General features: G+C 43.1%; 1 protein-coding gene across 1 annotated transcript in view; it reads right to left on the reverse strand.

The window, feature by feature from the left end:
* The window catches only part of rspo3 (R-spondin 3), a 94262-nt gene that overhangs the window by 47378 nt on the left and 26700 nt on the right, over positions 1-20184 (reverse strand). Inside the window, exon 4 of the mRNA XM_085997191.1 lies at positions 11804-12001. Within this exon, the coding sequence (XP_085853317.1) occupies positions 11804-12001 (198 nt within the window). The remainder of the gene's footprint in view (positions 1-11803; positions 12002-20184) is intronic.

Genomic DNA, 20184 nt, shown 5'->3' on the forward strand with positions numbered 1-20184 from the left:
ATTATGAAACCATGGGAACAAACAATTGAAACTTGCATTTCCTGTGAAAAAGTCTTTGTTGGTAATAATATCAGCCAGTCATGATATATCAGCAGTAACGATGCTTTAGCACCTTCAAGAAAGTGGCCAGTGAGCAACTTAATCAGTACAAACCTACCAAACTTAATCATTGAAACTGTGGAGTAATTGCATTAAGAGAATGGCCCAATCGCAAGTAAGAAAATCCCTGGGGTCACGTGCTGCAAGATCTTTTGACTATGGTTAAACATACCAAGAAAGAAAGAAAGAATTGCATTTATATAGCACCTTTCACGATTTCAGGATGCTCCAAAGCACTTTACAGCCAATGAATCACCTCTGAAGTGTAGTCACTGTTGTAATGTAGGAAACGTGGCAGCCAATTGCACATAGCAAGGTCCCACAGTGTGATACTGACCAGATAATCTGGTTAAGTGGTGTTGGGTGAGAGATAAATATTGGCCAGGAAACCGGGGAGAACTACCCTGCTCTTCTTTGAAATAAGTGTGATGGGATCTTTTACATCCGCCTGAGAGATTCAACGTCTCATCCAAAAAGACAGAGTAGGAGCATGTGATGAAATAACTCTGTGTTCTGGATTGTCTGTTGTTGTACTTGTTCATGTTTGTAAATGTTTTACAGGTGTAACCACTAATGTTCCTCCCTAGCTCCGCCTTTATGGATCCTCCTGATTGGTGTGAGTCTTATTTATAAGAGCTGGGTTTTACTCATAAGGGCTGGGTCGGTGATGAATGATGGTTGCCCTGTGTTAACCTGATGCCAAGATTCTTACTTAATAAAAGCCTTTAGTTTTAAGTTGTAACCTCATGGATTCAGGCAGTTATTTGGCACATCAGAGCATCTCTCATGAATGTTCTCACTGCTGTTATGTAGGCTTTGAAGTCCACATTCCAAGGGCTTAATTTCCCCTAATAGTATGCTTCCTAATGTATTTGCATAAAAATTTTTTGTGCATTATTTGAACACAGTTGTAAACGCATTTAAAGGAAGTGGGTTAAAATCAACATATAGTGCGTGGGTTAAAATCAACATATAGTGCACAAAGAATTTTACACAAACGTGTTAAGTAATGCATTACCAGAGGAAATTAAACCCAAATAAGCAGTCACAGCCAGCTTCAACTCTTTTGGAGAATGGTTACAAGTAACCATGAGGGGAGGCTTTGGAATCTCCATATACACCATGTTATATGCTCAGTTAGGTTAATGAGTATCTTGAGGTGATGCTCTCCAGCAGCAGCATGTTTGAAGTAGCACAGGAGCAGCTGGTCGGCACTCATGTTAGTGAGTGTTCTGTGCTATCACCTAGCCCCGTGAAAGCCATCAGCCTACACCAACTCCAGCAAAGGCCACGGCAGGTCCAGCAGGATTTGTATTTACAGGTAGTGGGCCTTCTTTATCCTCTTTGGCTTAGCAGTTGGCAATGGAGCTAGCCACTGGTACAATCCCTCAACTAGGGGAGTATGTAGTAGCAGAGCAGCACAAGAACCAGCTCACAGAAGTTCATATGCACAAGGGTTAAATTCACGTTCAGAACACATTAAACACGTACATTCCATGTAATAAAATAGAATAAAATAATACACTTTCATTATATTTTACACACTGTCATTCTTTTATTGTGCAGAAAATTAAACATATAGGCATAGAAATTGGGTTCTGGCGTAGGCAGGGCTTTAGCGCCGGAAGTTAGTGCCGGCGCTAAGTCCCCCTGCGCGCGCCAAAAATTCAGTAGTGCCGCGCCCAAACGGCTGCCGGCGCTACTGAAGGGTCTTTGCGGCGGTACATCGGCGCTAACTGCCGTTTCGCGCCGCAATTCCGGCGCTGCGGCACCCGATGCGGTGCGGCAGGCTGGGGACGTGCAGGCCTCCTCCTCCCGTTAAGGAGGAGCTGCCTGCACCCGGCCGCGGCCCGCGCAAATCAGCTTAAAAATGAGCCCGGCACCTCGGACAAGTGCCGGGCTTGCATCTGTTCCGGGGGGGGGGGGGGGAGAAGTCCGGGGAGGGAGCTGCGGTTAGGCGGCCGGCGGGAAAGTGGCCGGCCGCCGCGGGGCCTTTAATGCACTGGCACAAACTGGAGTAAGGCACCTCTGACAGAACGTTGCTTGCGGCTGCCACGGGCGAGGCGGCCGCAACTCAATTTCGGAGTTCGGGCGGGTTTCCACGGCAACCGGGACGCTGCGCACACCGATGACGTCATCGGTGCCGGCGCAGCGCTACCGGTGCAACGCCGATTTAGGGCCCCAGGGAATTTTTAAACTGGCCATAACTCTGGCGCTAGTCCCTCTAGCGCCTCAAAAGCGGCGCTAAGGCAACTGAATTTCTAGGCCCTCTGACAGAACGTTGCTTGCGGCTGCCACGGGTGAGGCGGCCGCAACTCAATTTCGGAGTTCGGGCGGGTTACCACGGCAACCGGGACGCTGCGCACACCGATGACGTCATCGGTGCCGGCGCAGCGCTACCGGTGCAACGCCGATTTAGGGCCCCAGGGAATTTTTAAACTGGCCATAACTCTGGCGCTAGTCCCTCTAGCGCCTCAAAAGCGGCGCTAAGGCAACTGAATTTCTAGGCCATAGTTCTGTGGTTGTAAATATGTCTAATAGAATATAATAGTCAACAATTTCCTACATTACAACAGTGACTACACTTCAAAAAGTACTTCATTGACTGTAAAGCACTTTGGGATGTCCGGTGGCCGTGAAAGGCGCTATATAAATGCAAGTCTTTCTTTCTTTCTTAATTTCATAGCTTACTGGAAGAACTGGCCAACAAGACCCTCATATACCTGTCTCTCTGTCTCTTTTGGTGCAGTGGCTAATCTGGTATTGCACACCAGAGCTGCAATAATTTCTTGGAGCAGCTCCTCATCCAAGCTCACGTTGAGGCCGCTGCCAATATGAATATTGTGAGCCTTCAGTATATGCTACTGTAAGCTTGCTGACTTTCTTTGGCCATATTTTGTGTTGGCCAATGGCTCAGTTGGTAGCATCCTCACCTCTGAGTCAGAAGGTTGTGGGTTCAAGTCCCACTCCAGAGGTTTGAGCACAAAATTCTAGGCTGACACTCCAGTGCAGTACTGAGGGAGTGCTGCACTGTCAGAGGTGCCGTCTTTTGGATGAGACATTAAACCGAGGCCCCGTCTACTCTATCAGGTGGATGTAAAAGATCCCATGGCACTATTTCGAAGAACAGCAGGGGAGTTATCCCCGGTGTACTGGCACAATATTTATCCCTCAATCAACATAACAAAAACAGATTATTTGGACATGATCACATTGCTGTTTGTGGGAGCTTGCTGTGTGCAAATTGGCTGCCACGTTTCCTACATTACAACAGTGACCACACTTCAAAAAGTACTTAATTGGCTGTAAAGTGCTTTAGGACATCCGGTGGTCATGAAAGGCACTATATAAATGTAAGTTTTCTTTATATTGTAAGCCTCTCCCCCTGATGACTAGTCCAAGCATCTGAAGTGTTACATTACCACCACAAATGAAGGGCTTGTTTGCCTTTGTGCATTGTTGTATCTATTCTCTGCTGGGGTATGGGAGATGTACAGCTGTGTCATCAGCCATGATTGCAGTGCATTACTTATAATCCTGAGCAGCTAGGCAAACTACCCTCCTTCTCCTTGAAAGAGCTGTAGCATATCTTCAGTTGCCTTAAAACAAAAGCATCATGTGTACCTCACAGGAAGCATGAATTGACATGCGTTATTTTCTATCAGATCGCATACTATTGGGGCATTGAATAATAGCCCTTTCTATTAGGTATGCCCAGGGGTTGGTTGTGGGCATATGACTAGCACCATGTGTGTAGTCAAAGATGTCCTGTTCCATGGGGAAGCCAGGATTTTTTGTGATCCTGTTTCACCACACATCTGCATGCTGAAATGTAGACAGGCATGTGTGTGATGAAACAGGGTAGTGAACTCCTTAACAGAGTGGCACATGATAAAGTGGCTGAATTCTTTGATGTCCCCTGTGATTGCATAGAAGGACCTATAGCATAAAAGTTCAAGACAGTTGTGACCTTCACTACCACTGGTAGTGCAGGGGGATGGTTGACTTATCTCTGCAGGTTTTTTGACCACATGGCATACCTCAGTCATACCCGTTCTGCTCAGGCACAGTTCCTTTCCCATGCAAATAGTTGACTATGTTGTGGTAAGCCAACTGCCTCAGGTTGCTCCTGGTGTGAATTATCGAACAAACTTGGATTTTAATAGCACCTTTCAGGTCCTCAGGATGTCCCAAAGCACTTCACAGACAATGACGTTTTCCACAAACAACAATGTAATAAATGACCAGATAATCTGGTTTAGTGATGTTGATTGAGGGATAAATGTTGACTAGGACACCAGGAGAACTTCTCTGTTCTTCAAATAGTGCCTTGGAAACTTCTATGTCTACCCAAGAGAGAAAATGGGCTGTCGGCTTAACATTTCATGAAAAGCATGGCACCTCTAACAATAGAGCACTCCCACAGTACTGTATTGAATGGTCATCCTAGATTATACACAGTGGCACTTGAACTCACGACCCTCTGACTCAGAGGTGAGAGTACTACCCTGTAGTCAAAGCTGATCAAATTGCATATTGCCTATGCCCTAACCACTCCTATTCCTCCATTAAGAGAAATCCAGCAATTACTGCTGCATTACATGCTGCACCAATACGGTGGGACAGAATACGCCACTGTACTACACTGTGATTGCTATAGCAATATATCAAAACATTTAGTTGTCCAATAACAGGTAAGATCTGATGTTAAATATGCACTTGCCAAAGAGCCTTCAATACTGTGTAATTGTGCACATTTATCAGGATTGGACTTAATAAGCACAACATGTTTTTTTTGTTCCTTTTCACTGAGGTTTTTCTCGGTTGGGAATTCTTAGAGAAACCCTAAACATGGTCAAAGCGCTTTCTTTGCAAATTCTGTCACTTTTTATCCATGTCTCGTTTCTTGCTAAAGTTAATGAAGACAAGAATTTTGGCCCCTGGTTCTAAACACTACCTTACTAGCCAGAGAGTTCTAGGGTACAGATGCTCTGCTGCTAACACAGTATGGTTTTAATAGGTATAAAAAGTGATTTCTTGAGTTTTCCAATGCATAATGTTTCACTGAGGGTTTTCATGGCCTTGCACCACCCTTTTCAGGAACACAAATTTAACAAACAAAAATGTTAGCATCCTGCCATGTTTGTGACCCCAGCCCTTGCAGTCTTGACAGTATAAAGGAAACATTTTAGAAGCGCTAGGTCTCAACTTCCTTTTTGCATGGTTTGCCAAGACACAGAAAACCAAAACTCGCCATGTAATGGATAACTTTAGGGACCTTGGAAGTGTTCAACACAGCAAAGGATTAAGAGGCACCCTGCACGATTACAGTTTAGAATATAATGTCAAGGGAAAAAGAATTAGTACATTGACCCCCCTCCCTCCCCCCATAAGAAATACTCCACTAAGATCTATTCCAGTCTAGTGGCTATTCAGATAATTAGATTCAATGCTTAAAACAAAATGTTCCAGACCAAAATTAATAAAGCATATTCCTGACAAAAATAATACGAGGTAAACAGCAGAACCCTGAGGACATGCTGAGTTTAAATTGTATGCAGTTCACTTTTGGTGAGTTCAAGCTTTGACCCATCAGCGTATGTGAAATATAAACACTACAGCTCAAAGGATACAGTAATTAGTTTTGAGTTAATTTTAAAAGGCTGCAGCCTGCTGGATAATCATGAGAGAAAGGTCATTAACTACACTGGTGTCCATTACCTATGCTTGCAGCTGCGATACTGCACAGCGCTACCAGCATACCCCAGCTCCAGCCTGCAAGCACTCTGACCTAGTCATAATTTGACTGGACCAGGGTCTCGCCTGGGAATTCAGATGTTTTTCTTTTATACTGAAGGGAAATTTAAGACAAGAACTGCACCACAGAAAGGTTAAATTACAGACATAAAACACCCTTTAGTATTTTTACAATTCATTGCCAATTACACCATAAAAAAGTTAAACACTGGGCATTGCAGCTGCAAGATTTATTAACTTTCTTTTGCACCTTTGGGAAATAACTCAGCTGAACTCTGCCAGTGGCTGTTTTTATTTAATTCATAATATTTCAAACTTACACAATGAAATTGTAATTTCTTACTATTATGATTTTATAGGCTGCTGCATTATATTACACCCTTCTTTGATTGAATAGGATCTATCTTAATGTATGACTTCTGAGGTTTGAGAGCTCTTGGCTGGTTTCCCTGCCTCTTCCAGCAGTATTTGACACAGTACTAGGAATATAAGCCAGGGATCCATTTGTCAAATCTTATTGTGGCAGCAAGTAATCTACAATCTTTATCAAAAAGTATTAGATTACTAAGCAGCAACTTGGCTATGACCAGGCAAGTCCCTGTTCCTTTAGTTTCTTTGGTAAGTTAGAACATGGTCTGCGCAGTAAAAAATGGCATCATTAGTTGCGCTAGCCATGTTTACATCAGCCTTTTGATTATGGATTAGTTCTAAATTTGGGACCGAACTCAATTAAAACTGCTTGACATAAAGTACATTTAGTACACGCATCTTAGTTTTTGTTAATCGTTAAAGTGATTCCCGTCAAAAGTCCACACTTCCAATGAGACTGTGTGCTGGCTGCTTTGAGTGTGTACACACTGGGGGTTACCAGAGTGTCTCTACATGTACTAGACTTGAAATCATTTCAACTGGTGTTGGTTCAAAATCTCAGAAGGTCTCAAATGAATCATATAAATTATGCTGAGCTTGCTCTGAACTAGATTTACTGCAGATTAGTAACATTAGAATTCCAGGAAAAAAATAACTACAGCTTCCTATGTCAGCTCATCTTATACAGAGCATTTTAAAAGCATTCAGGCTCCTAAAGGAGGATTCAGTGAATGGGCTTTACATTTTTAAGATTTATATTCTACACTACTGCCAAATGGATTCACTCGCTTCGGCTGGGCTTCAGACATCTCTGAAGTTTACTTCTGCAAAGTTTTTCAATTCATTATCACCCACATTTAGAGTGCATTGGCTTTAGCAAAATTGGCTTCTCAAGCAATATCCCTTAAATGATAACAGTCATTACTGTGGATTGTGCTTGCGTAAAATGAACGTGAATTTATGAAATAAAGTTGGCTTACCTCAAGGACTGTACTATTACACTTCTAATTCCCATTGTAGCTTCATCACCTGTATGTTTCCACATGGAACAGTCTGAGCATCCATCCATCACTAATCCTTCCCACTAATTAAGATTTTATCCTCACATATAACAGACATAGACCAGTTGTTGAGTGAAATGTTAGAACAGAAGTTCTTTACTTTTCACCCAATTCTTCTTAATTGGATTTGATTCAACATGTCAATAGGAACTATGAGACTATAAAGATGTTCCCCACAGCATACAGTAAAAGAAAAAGAAGAAAGACTTGCATTTATACCGCGTCTTTCACGACCTCAGGACATCCCAAAGCGTTTTACAGCCAATGAAGTACTTTTGAAGTGTAGTCACTGCTGTAATGTAGGAAACGTGGCAGCCAATTTGTGCACAAACAGCAATGTGATAATGACCAGATAATCTGATTTTTTTTCAATGAAGTTGAGTGAGGGATAAATATTGGCCAAAACACTGGGGAGAACTCCCCTGCTCTTCTTTGAAATCATGCCATGGGATCTTTGATGTCCGCCTGAGATGGCAGACAGGGCCTCGGTTTAACGTCTCATCCGAAAGCCGGCACCTCCAAAAATGCAGCACTCCCTCAGTACTGCCCTGGAGCACTGGAGTACATGAATGTCAAGAAACATAGGCCCCAAATTTCCTTGAGAGTTCCAGTGGTCTTCCACCATAGCTCTGGTGGGAGACCAATGGAACACTCAGGAATCCAGTTGTGCTGGTTCTCAGTCATTTCTTGGAGTTTCCACAATGTCTTGTAAAAGATGGAACTTCCATCTGCCACTTACAAAGCAAATGATGGCCTTTAGATGGAGCCACCATTGGGGGGTCCCTAAGCCAGGAGTTCCTGCTCCTGAACCTCAGCGAGGATCTGGTATTTGTATGGTGGCTGCCACGGTGAGTGAGTACAGGTGTATCAGCCTCCACAAGGGAGTATGTGGACTTCATTCTTGGGGTCCAGGACAAGCAAATGGACTGGGCCCATAAAGAGGTAAAACTTTTCTTATTTAACATTTCCTTTGCTCAGTGGCCTGAGGATATCATGGCCTGGGCACCCCCCACTCACACCCCCCCACCTACTTCCCTCCTCTCCCATGGACAGGCACCAGAGTGTCCAACAGGCATGGGCCAGCAGGCACCAGAGAAATAGCTGAAGTGCACAAGCCTGATCCATGCAAATAGCATGCCCTCCCACTGATGCCACAGACTCAACAGAGCCAGCACTGGAGGTCACCATCGGTTGTAACTGCCAGGATCGTGACCCGAAAAATTTCAAGCCTAAGGTTTTCAGTAGTTCACTCTGCAGTAATAAGAAACAAAATACGAACTTTAATAACATCCTGATATTTTCAGGGATACCAGAGACTTTCAATGGATGTTCCTGTACTAGTGAAATTTGCACAGGTGGGCATAGTTAGGTCTCTGCAATAAACTAAGCAGAAGAATTCAAGTCTATCACCAAATCTATAATAAAAATGAATTATTTCTGGTGTTGTCAAAGCAATCAATTGTGCAGGATGTTTCTAATTGAGAGCCCTAAAGTTATTACTCGGAGGTCCTTTTCAATTGATAGAGATTTCGCAATTATTTTACAAAGAAAATAATAAGTTAGTGTTGGAGGAAACAAATGTGTCGGCATATTCCTCTGGCCTCGCAGTGTACAATTGTTGAACTGCTGTACCTATTATATGGATTTAGCTCTGAGTGTAAAAAAAAAGTATGAATTAAACTGTTCTGAATTAATCCCATTCTGATTATCAGCAAGAAGGACTGGGGTTGAGGAACACAGTAGGAGTCTTATATTATTACAAAATACAGATTCTTATACTATGTATTTGATCCAGAAAATCCAGATTTTCTTCTCTCATTTCCTGAACTTATACATTTGGCAGGGACCAGATGCATGCTCAGACTTCCTTCGTTTGTACTGAAGACATTAACTACTTTTACAAATTAAGAATCCCCTCCCTTTGCCACCTTGGCAAGCTTCCATTTTTCTGATTTCAGTACAAGATGTGATTTAATATGGTTTTCATCAAAATGAGCTCAGGCAGCCACACTTTAATGCAAATAACTTAACCTCAGGTATAATTCCATTGAAATAAAGCTGTACAGACTCTGATAGTACACTACAGGCGAGCTTTAGTGCAATTCTGCATTCCGTAGCAAAATGTATTTCAAACAGGCATGCTTTCTGATACACTTAAAGCGAAGTCAACAAACTCACAGGTAAATAAAAAGTAAAACTAAATGAAAGGTCATTTAGAAAGTTGATCTTTCTCCACTGCCATTTTTCCCTTTTAATTGACATATCTGAGCCTAAAACTGAGCAATGACGAGTAGAATGTCCTACTTTAACTCTGACACCCAAATAGTTGTCTGAAGTAAGATCTGCTGAAAAGCTTCAGACATATTGGAGGGCATTTAACCCCCCTCCCCACGTTGGGTTTGGGGGCGTCCGAGGAAATCGCTCTGGAGAGGTGGATCAGTAATTATTATAATATTTAACTGAGGCTCTGTTCCTCAGATTTTGAGAACCATTTTAATTTAACGGCTGCAGGCCAGGTTTCCTGGGGCTCTGGAAACCCGGCAGCTAATGGGAGGCTGGAGCTGCCTGATCCAGCAGGTAAGTACTTTTCCAGTACTGCTTGTGGGCCAGGAGGAACATGAGTGCTCATGTCGCAATCCTGATGGTTACAACTGCTGGTGACCTCCAGTGCTGGCTCTGCTGAATTTGTAGGGTCAGTGGGATCTCGCGATCTCTCCCTCCGCAATCTCTTTCTCTTTCAATTTCTCCCTTCCTGCGATTTCTCCCTTCCTGCAATCTCTCCCTCCCCATGATCTCTCCCCCTCCCTGTGATCTCTCTCCTCGCCACCGCCTCCCCGACACGATCTCTCCCTTCCTGCGACCGTCTGACCCCCCACCATGATCTTTAGAAACCCTCCCACCCTTGTGATCTTCAGACGACCCCCACGATTTATCCCCATGATCTCCCCCCCGCTGTGATCTCTCCCTTCCTGCAAGCTCTCTCGCTCCATGATCTCTCCCCCATCCCCTACGATCTCTCCCTTCCTGCGACTAGCAGACCACCCACGTGATCTTCAACCCCCTCACCCGCGATTTCTCCCTGCGATCTCTCCCTCCTTTCCACCTTGCTGCCATGCTTTGCCACCCCCCCCAACCCCCCCGCCAACCCCCGATCTTCTCCGATTGCTAGGGACTGTCTCCAACTGCAGGCTTTCCCGCCCGGCAACTGGCCAGCCTCTCAAGCTGGCTGGCTGCAGGGCGGGAAACAGAGTAAGAAAATTCTAACGAGGTCCTGCTGTTAAATTCAAACATTAAAGGTTTTTATATACCCTTTTCTTTAAAATATTTTATACTTGGCAATACTAATCCAGCTTGCATCAGGTATTTCTGTATCAAAATAACATAAAACCAGGTAATATTTTAAAATATGCAAATAAGGAGTCAAACACCTGTTTCAGGTCCCCTTCCTGAAATTGCTGTGCCCTGAATGCTGCCGGTGCCGGGCCCGCTGTGTTCAATATAACCAAGTCCACATGCGGCCTAACTAGAGGTCCTTAAGGGGTCCTGGAGATCGCCACCAAAACAGTACATTTTTTAAAAAGCTTACCTGAATGTGGAGCCGGGGGGAGCAGGATAGGGAGGGGCCTTCTCGGTCTCCTCCCTATCGCATCCCCCTCCCAGGGCCTATCTGAGGGCTGCTGCAATGATGTAATGGCCCAAAATTCAAATTCTATTTGCTGATGTGCTGCTAGTCTCATGTAAATGAGACCCAATATTGGGTGTGCCTCTGGTCTACCTGTTCCGGCGCAGGGATTGCCTGCCAGTTTCTAGACCATTAGCTTGCAAAAAAAGTGTTTCCAAATCCTGTGACACCAATGTTTAAATATAGTTGTCAGCTCGCTCCTGCATTGATCCTCAGGATCCCCCTTACAAAAGCTACTTCAAGCCCTATTTTTCACAACAAAATAAGGCACTGGTATGCAACAAAACCACCCTGAGTTATTGGAATAAAGTCAACAAAGTGTGTTTTGGTAATTCAGAGAAGCATGATGTAAGTAGTCTGCTTTCACTAAAGTGTTTGCTTCCAGTACAGATGTAACATGTGTTATTGATTGCTCGTAGCTAGTAATTTGTTGATTACAGCAGTTTTTTATAGTCACTTCAGATATTGTTCAGGCCACTTCAACAGGATTCCTACTTTGCGTAATATTGCACATATGTTTGCCATAAACCTGAGATTATATGGTCTTTCATCAGCAAAAGTACAGAAAGCATTGCAATTAGATATTAAAAGAGTAATAATTTACTACTTATTCAAATGAAAAAGCAAATGGTCACTTTCCTAGTTAACTATTATAGTTAGCGCAGCATGCAGTCCTGATATTAATGACTGGTAACAGTATTGGTACCACGCATTGGGAGGCTCAGTTACTTGAGGCATTTGTAGTTCTAATATTATAACATTATGGAGTTAGTTACTTTGGTGGCCCATTATCTGATCTTGGGAGTTGGGCTGACTCTTACAGGGATCCTCTTACCTCTTTCTCCTATTGGACATCGCTTTTTCTGCACAGTACATTTCCTTGTCTCGGTGGTTTTTGGACAGGGGTTGCCATGTGCTGAAGGAAACTGCACAATGTCTCGCTTCCTTGACTCACTGCCTCTCCGGAAACCACATGTCTTCCCTCGCTTTGTGCAGGGACTCCACGCACTCCACTCGCCTACTTCACAGTGCACTGTAAACGAATAAGCAACATTGTTCAAGACCTTTTTGTTTCTTTTTTCTCAATCAATTTCCCCCCCCCCCATCTCTCCTGAAGCTGCTGATTTATGCTGGGGTGGTGCTTCACATGTAATGGATGCCCTCAGTCCTCAGCCAGATATGAGCCTAGACATTAAGTGCCAATAGATTATTCAACTGAACACTGTTCCCGATGTTGTACACGGGTGCATTTTTCACAAGGAGGCACTAAACAATGATGAGGAGCAGGAACCCTGCCTACCATTCCCCCACTATACCAGGTTCACTGAGTTTAATTAGAATGCCCCTGCTGCCAACTCAAAATGAGATAATTGAACTCGGCATAGATCAAGGATTAAATTTGTAATGTTCCTGGTCTGTATGGTTCAGTTCTATATTAAATGGTAAATTTACCAGCTGAGTTATTAGGGGACCTCTTTGCGACCTGTCTGATTTTCATTTCTGTTTGTGCTTTGATGGGAACAAGGGATGAGTTATAATTTCACCACTTACTGGTGGCTGATGAATTTTACAGGGAACAGGTTGACACTGACCAATATTCTCTAAGTGTAGAAGCAATTGCTTTAAAAGTTAAATTCTGGACAAAAGTGAAGAATGAAATTATGGATTAGGTGCCACTCCCAGCTCACGTGCTGCCTTCTCACTCCTGAAACCCTGGTCGGGAATTTCCTCGGTACTGTTCCCACTCCTCTACCATAACCTCACCGGAAGTATAGCGGAAACCACATTCACATGTGTGAAGTTATAGTGGTGAAACAGGACCAACTCCAATGAAATTCTCGGCCCTTGTCTGAATCTAACCTAGACTTTTGGGATAAATTTTAAAGTCTTTCTCTAAGGGTCAGAAGTGAAATAAGTTTGAGCAGACTCAATCAAGTTCCTAGTGGGTGCAAAGTCCACAGCAAAAACCACCCCCTCCCCCCAGTAATTGTGCTAAACTGTCATCACAGAATCACAGAAACCCCACAATGCAGATAGAGGCCATTTCGGCCCATCGAGCCTGCACCGACACATATCCCACCCGATCCCCGTAACCCCTACACCAACACATATCCCACCCTATCCTTGTAACCCCACGTATTTAATCCCCCTAACACTAAGGGTCAATTTATCATAGCCAATCAACCTAACCCACACATCTTTGGACTGTGGGAGGAAACCGGAGCACCCGGAGAAAACCCACGCAAACACGGGGAGAATGTGCAAACTCCACACAGACAGTCGCCCGAGGCCGGATTCGAACCCAGGTCCCTGTCGCTGTGAGGCAACAGTGCTAACCACTATGCCACCGTGCTGCCCTTCTATTCATATTTTAGGATTTCTGACTATGCCAACACAGGGGGCCATTGGTGCAATATGTTATACTTAGCTCTCAGGTGGGGGGGAAGGGGGGAGGAGGTGGTTAAAGTCAGGACAGTAGAGTTGGAGATATAGATTATGATTCAGACAGTGTGTCTGAACTTATAGAGTACAGACAATGAAAGGTAGTTTAACATTCCAGTGATAGTTCATACTTAATGCGACAGTGACAATTCTATTCATTCTAACTCAGTGGGGTCATTACCAAGTTAGCTTGGGGGATTCCACTCTTGGGTGGGTGGGGTGGGATAGTCAGTTTGACTGAATGCTGACACTGGAATCAGGTTGACTTGAGAAAAAGAAACAGGAGGCTTCAGGGAGAAGAGTTCCTGCCCTGGGCTGAAGGCCAAAATGAATGGGTTCATTTTCTTACAGTCAGTAGTTGTACAGAAGTAAGATAATTCTGAAAATATTAGTAAGACAATCCACCAATGTGAAATAGCATGGTGAGTGTTTTATTTTATTTATGTATAGGAAGTGAAGTTAGTTTTGATTATAACTTGTACCCTGTATGTTCATGTGCTGTGAAATAAAGCAGCATAACAATTAGCATCTGGCCTTGTCTCACCAAATGCTTGCTCAGTCCGCCTTTGGAGAGATTGAAGAAGTACACGTGCAAAAGACAAGAATAACATTTCAGGTCAGAAGGGCATATTAATGTTACACCCAAAATTATGCTATTGCGCAAATAGATCTAGCGCATTGTGGATCAATTCCTTTTGAAGTAAGATGCTCAGACTGCTTAGGGGAGCAACTAATGCTACTGAACCCAAGATAGGTATCTATGGCAGACCTGAAATATAGGATAGGCCATATGGCTGGTGTAGAAAATGGAAATGTCACAGTGACATAGAAGGGTTCACTTCTAAGGTTAGGATTAAGATATTGTTGGAGTTGAGTGAGGATCTTCACCACCCTGGTGCTGCAATAGGTCCTCCAGACAACTGGTTTTAGCCAGTCCCAGAATTTTAACATACAGTTTTCAGTAGGCTGTGCAAAAGCCACACTTTGGGAATTGGTGGGCAAAGCACCATATCGGCACCAATGTAAAAGGGACTTTGCTCTTCATTTTGCACATTCAATACCCTTGATCCTAACACAGGTTGTAAAAACTGGGAAGTGCTTGATCTCTCAGTACTAACCACCCTCCATTGATGGGCAATAAACTCATCAAGAATGAATTTATATCTCACAACATTCATCTTGAGCTTAGGTGTTGGAAGTATTATGCATGCATCTTGTACTACTACTAGTCCATCTCACTTTGAGTGGACCTCATATCATTATGGACACAAATAGATGAATCCTATTTATTGTCAGCCTCCACCTTGTGAGGTAAAAATGTAAAAAAAAGCATCCTCTATATTACATTGGTGCAAATTATTCAAGCTTAAATGAGGCTCTCAGAATACTCTGAGGGGTGAACAAAAACAAAAAGACCGAAGTTAGTATGATGAAAATCAGGGTAATAGATTAGCGAAAAGCTGATTTTGCGGGGCTGAGAATAGAACTTGGAAAAATAAAATAGGCAACAATATTGGCAAACAACGATGTAGAACAGCAATGGGAAACATTTCAAACAGTGTTCAACAGAGTGCAGGAACAATATATTCCGCTAAAAGGAAAGAACAAACTAAACACTAATGAGACTCCATGGGTGAATAAAGCCATAAGGGAACAATTGAGGGTAAGGAAAGAGGCATACATTAAGTACACAGACAGCAGGGGAGAGCCTGATAAGGGAGAATACAAAGAGATTAGGAGAGAAGTCAAAAAAACAATTAGGAAGGCAAAGAAGAACTATGAAATTAAATTATCAAGGAACATAAAACAAAATAGTAAAATATTTTACAGGCACATCAATAAAAAAAGGAATAAAAACAGAAAATGCTGGAAATATTCAGGCAGGTCAGGCAGCATCTGTGGAGAGAGAAACACAGTTAACATTTCAGGTCGATGACCCTTCGTCAGAACTGGAAAAAGTTGGAGATGGAACAGGTTTTTAAGCAAGTGTAGGGGCAGGGAAAGGGGAAGGGGAGGAAAGAAAAAAAGGGAAGGTCTGTGATAGGATGGAAGGCAGGAGAGATTAAGAGACAAAGGGATGATGGTGCAAGGCAAAAGGAGATGGTAATGGGACAAGTTAAGAAACAAAAAATGACTCTAGATGAAGTGTAAATGGCAATGGCAGGATGATCGACAGCTGCCATGTGAGAGAGAGAAAAAAAAGAAAAAAGAAAAGGATAGGGCAGAGGTTATGGTCTGAAATTGTTGAGCTCGATGTTGAGTCCAGAAGGCTGTAAAGTGCCTAATTGAAAGAAGAAGTGCTGTTTCTTGAGCTTACATTGAGCTTCATTGGAACAGTGCAAGAGGCTGAGGATGCAGAGGTCAGAGTGGGAGTGGGGCGGAGAATTAAAGTGACAGGCCACCGGAAGCTCGGGGTCACCCTTATGGACTGCACTCCTTCCAGATGAAACAGTTATTCACTTGTACTTCTTGCAATTTAGTATACTGTATTCGCTGCTCACGATGCGGTCTCCTCTACATTGGGGAGACCAAACACAGATTGGGTGACCACTTTGCGGAACACCTCCGTTCAGTCCGTAAGGGTGACCCCGAGCTTCCGGTCACCTGTTACTTTAATTCTCCGCCCCACTCCCACTCTGACCTCTCCATCCTCGGCCTCTTGCACTGTTCCAATGAAGCTCAACGTAAGCTCAAGAAACAGCACTTCATCCTTTTGCCTTGCACCATCATCCCTTTTGTCTCTTTATTTCTCCTGCCTTCCATCCTATCACAGACCTTCCCTTTTGTTCTTTCCTCCCCTCCCCCCTTTCCCTGCCCCTACACTTGCTTAAAAACCTGTTCCATCTCCAGCTTTTTCCAGTTCTGATGAAGGGTCATCGACCTGAAATGTTAACTCTCTTTCTCTCTCCACAGATGCTGCCTGACCTGCCTGCAGTATTTTGCTTTTGTATAAAAAAGGAAGTTTGAGATGGGAATAGGGCCATTAAGAGATAGACAGGATAATACCACAGGTAACAATAGAGAGATGGCAGAAATATTAAATAATTATTTTGCTTTAGTATTTACCAGGGAGATAGAACAGGTGGACATCACATTGGATGATGAGATTAGTAATGAGATAAGTGCATTTAAAATAAAAAGAGGAGATATATTAAATAAACTAATCAAACTCAAAGAGGATAAAACCCCTGGCATCCACGCATTTTAAAAGAATCTAGGGAAGAGATAGCAGAGGCATTAATAATTCGTTAGAAAAAGGTATAGTGCCAGAGGACTGGCGGATAGCTAACGTAATACCTATATTTAAGAAGGGGGATAGAACATGTCCAGGGAATTATAAACCATCAGCTTAACATTGGTGGTAGGAAAAATAATGGAATCCCTACTAAAGGAGAAAATAGAAGAACATCTAGAAACCAAAAACATAGTAATGAATAGTCAGCATGGATTTCAAACGGGAAAGTCTTGCTTGACCAAACTCATTGAATTTTTTGAAGAGGTAACAGAGCGAGTAGACAATGGTAATGCAGTAGATGTAATTTATCTAGATTTTCAAAAGGCCTTTGATAAGGTACCCCATAATAGACAGATCCACAAGGATCAGTGCTGGGACCATTGTTGTTCACAATTTATATTAACGATTTAGAGTTTGGAATCAAAAACACAATTTCTAAATTTGCAGATGATACCAAATTGGGGGGGATAGTCAATACTGAGGAGGACTGCAACAAATTACAGGAGGACATTAATAAACTTGCAGAATGGGCATATAATTGGCAAATTAAGTTCAACACAGATAAATGTGAGGTATTACATTTTAGTAGAAAGAATAGGGAGGTCACTTATTACTTGGAGGGTGCGAGTCTAGGTGGGGTAGAGGAACAAGGGGGTCTCGGAGTACAAATACACAAATCACTAAAAGTTGCGACACAGGTTAGCAAGGCCATAAAAAAATCAAACCAAACACTAGGGTTTATTTCTAGAGGTATAGAATTGAAAAGTTGGGAAGTTATGCTAAACCTGCATTGAACCTTGGTTAGACCACACTTGAGAGCACTGCGTACAGTTCTGGTCGCCATATTATAAAATGGATATAGAGGCACTGGAGAGGGTGCAGAGAAGATTTACAAGGATGATACCAGAAATGCGAGGGTATACACATCAGGAAAGGATGAACAAGCTGGGTCTCTTTTCTCTTGAAAAAAGAAGGCTGAGGGGTGACCTAGTAGAGGTCTATAAAATTATGAAAGGTTTTGATAGAGTGGATACAGAGAGAGTGTTTCCACTTGTGGGGAAGAGCATAACTAGGGGCCATCAATATAAGATAGTCACCAAGAAATCCAACAGGGAATTCAGAAGAAACCCAAAGAGAGGTGAGAATGTGGAACTCACTACCACAGGGAGTGGTTGAAGCGAAAAGTATAGATGCATTTAAAGGGAGGCTGGATAAGCATATGAGGGAGAAGGGAATAGAGGGTTATGCTGATAGAATTTAGATGAGGAAAGATGGGAGGAGGCTCGAGTGGAGCATAAACACCGGCATGGATTGGTTGGGCCGAATGGCCTGTTTCTGTGCCGTATACCCCATGTAATCCTATGTAATCCTATGAAGTTACCCCCGTTAATGCAATCCTTCAGAGTTATAAAAAACCCTTTATTACAGTAACAAGTAACATTTTAGTTATTTAACACTTTTAGTGCAGCAACATTTAATCATATTAACAAGGGTAAATGACTACATAGCAGTAAAAGGGTTTTCAGAGGAGCAGGGAGTCTTATTTGGGGCAAAAATGGAGAACTATTGGTGGAGGCAGAAGGCAGGGCTGAGGTACTAAATGAGTACTTTGCATCAGTATTTACCAAGGAAGTGGACTTTGCCAAAGCTATAGTAAACGAGGAGTTTGCTGGGATACTGGATGAGATAAAAATAGATAAAAAGGAGGTACTAGGCAGGTTGGCGGTAATTAAAGTGGATAAGTCACCCGGTCAGGACAGGATGCATCCTAGGTTGCTGAGGGAAGTAAGGGTAGAAATTGCGGCGGTGCGGGCCACAATCTTTCAATCCTCCTTAGATACAGGGTTGGTGCCAAAAGGACTGGAGGAATGCAAATGTTACATCCTTGTTCAAAAAAGGAGAGAAGTATAAACCTGGCAAATACAGGCCAGTCAGTTTAACGTCGGTAGTGAGGAAGCTTTTAGAAACAATAATCCGGGAGAAAATTAACAGCCACTTGGACAAGCATGGACTAATAAAGGAGAGCCAGCACAGGTTTGTTAAGGGCAAATCATGTTTGACTAACCTGATTGAGTTTTTTGATGAGTTAACATAGAGGGTTGCTGGTATGTATACGGACTTTCAAAAGGCATTTCATAACGTGTCACATACTAGGCTTGTTAGCAAAATTGAAGCCATGGGATAAAAGGGGCCGTAGCAGCATGGATACAAAATTGGCTAAGGGATAGAAAACAGAGGGTTGTGGTGAATTGCTGTTTTTCGGACTGGAGGAAGGTATACATTGGCGTTCCCCAAGGTTCAGTACTAGGACCACTGCTGTTTTTGATATATATTGGCCCAGAAATTCGGGTCTCCATGGGTGAGTACGCAGGGGGTACTCACCCGTAGGCCCAATGGATGTGCCGGTTTCCTGCATGCATTGCGCATGCATGGGAAACCGGCACTTCCGTTCCCCTGAAAGCAGGGGTTAAGAGGTCGAACGCATGCGCAGGAGGGGCTGCGCGTGCGCATCGAACTTACGTTTTTTTTGCAGGTTTTCCCGGGAGGGTAAGTCTCCAGAAGTTACACATTTAAAAAGCAGGCGTAAGGCCTGCTTTTTACAAGGTAAGTGGTGAATTAATTAAAATTAAAACATTTTTTCCACAGGTTTATTATTTTTAAATACTTTAAAGCAAGGTAAGTTTATTTTTCACCCCGTTAGAAAATAAAATTATTTTTTCAAAAATTTAAATTATTGTTTAAAATAGTTATTTCATGTAATTTATAGTTTACTAGCTGGGGGAGCCCGGCTTTGCCAGGGCTGTTTTGGGCCGGGCGGTTTAAATCGAGTGCCAGGCTTTGGGGCCTCTCTGTGTCCCTCTGTGAATCTGGTGCCGGGCAACATTTTAAATGGAGTCCCAGGCTTTTGGGCCCTGTCTCTGTGTCCCTCTCTCAATCTGCTGCCGGGCAACATTTTAAATCGAGTACCAGGCTTTCAGGCCGTGTCTGTCTGTCCCTCTGTGAATCTGCTGCCGGGCAACATTTTAAATCGAGTCCCAGGCTTTTGGGCCCTGTCTCTCTGTCCCTTTGTGAATCTGCTGCCGGGCAACATTTCTACCTTTTAATACCTTCAAAGATGAAAGTGAAAGTACTTATAAAACGTTTTTGGTAAATCTTTTAAAAATAACATAAGAGATACTAACTTTTTCAAAGCTGCATCAGCAGATTTTGAGCTGGAAGTAAATGGTGTTTTTAGCTTGAGGCAATGGCTGCCACATCCCTGAGATGAAAACGATTAGTCCCGCCCACACACACACACACCGATTGGCCAACCATCAGGGGACTGTGCTGTAGGATTGGTCAATCGTGATGGCACAGGATTGGTCGAACCTTGACGTCAGTCAATCAATGCTAAGTAGCAGATAGAGTTTAATTTTGAAGGTTTTTTGCATAAGGCGCGAACAATTTTCGTCCGACCGAAAAGTAAATATGCTTACGACCGTCCCGGAACCGTAAGCTTTCTTTGGAGGTAACGCGCGCATAGGTACGCTCTATAACTT

This window comes from Somniosus microcephalus, chromosome 9 (genome assembly GCF_052327205.1).
Source record: "Somniosus microcephalus isolate GS21.2 chromosome 9, FLI_Smic_1.0, whole genome shotgun sequence".
Classification (NCBI taxonomy): Eukaryota; Metazoa; Chordata; class Chondrichthyes; order Squaliformes; family Somniosidae; genus Somniosus; species Somniosus microcephalus.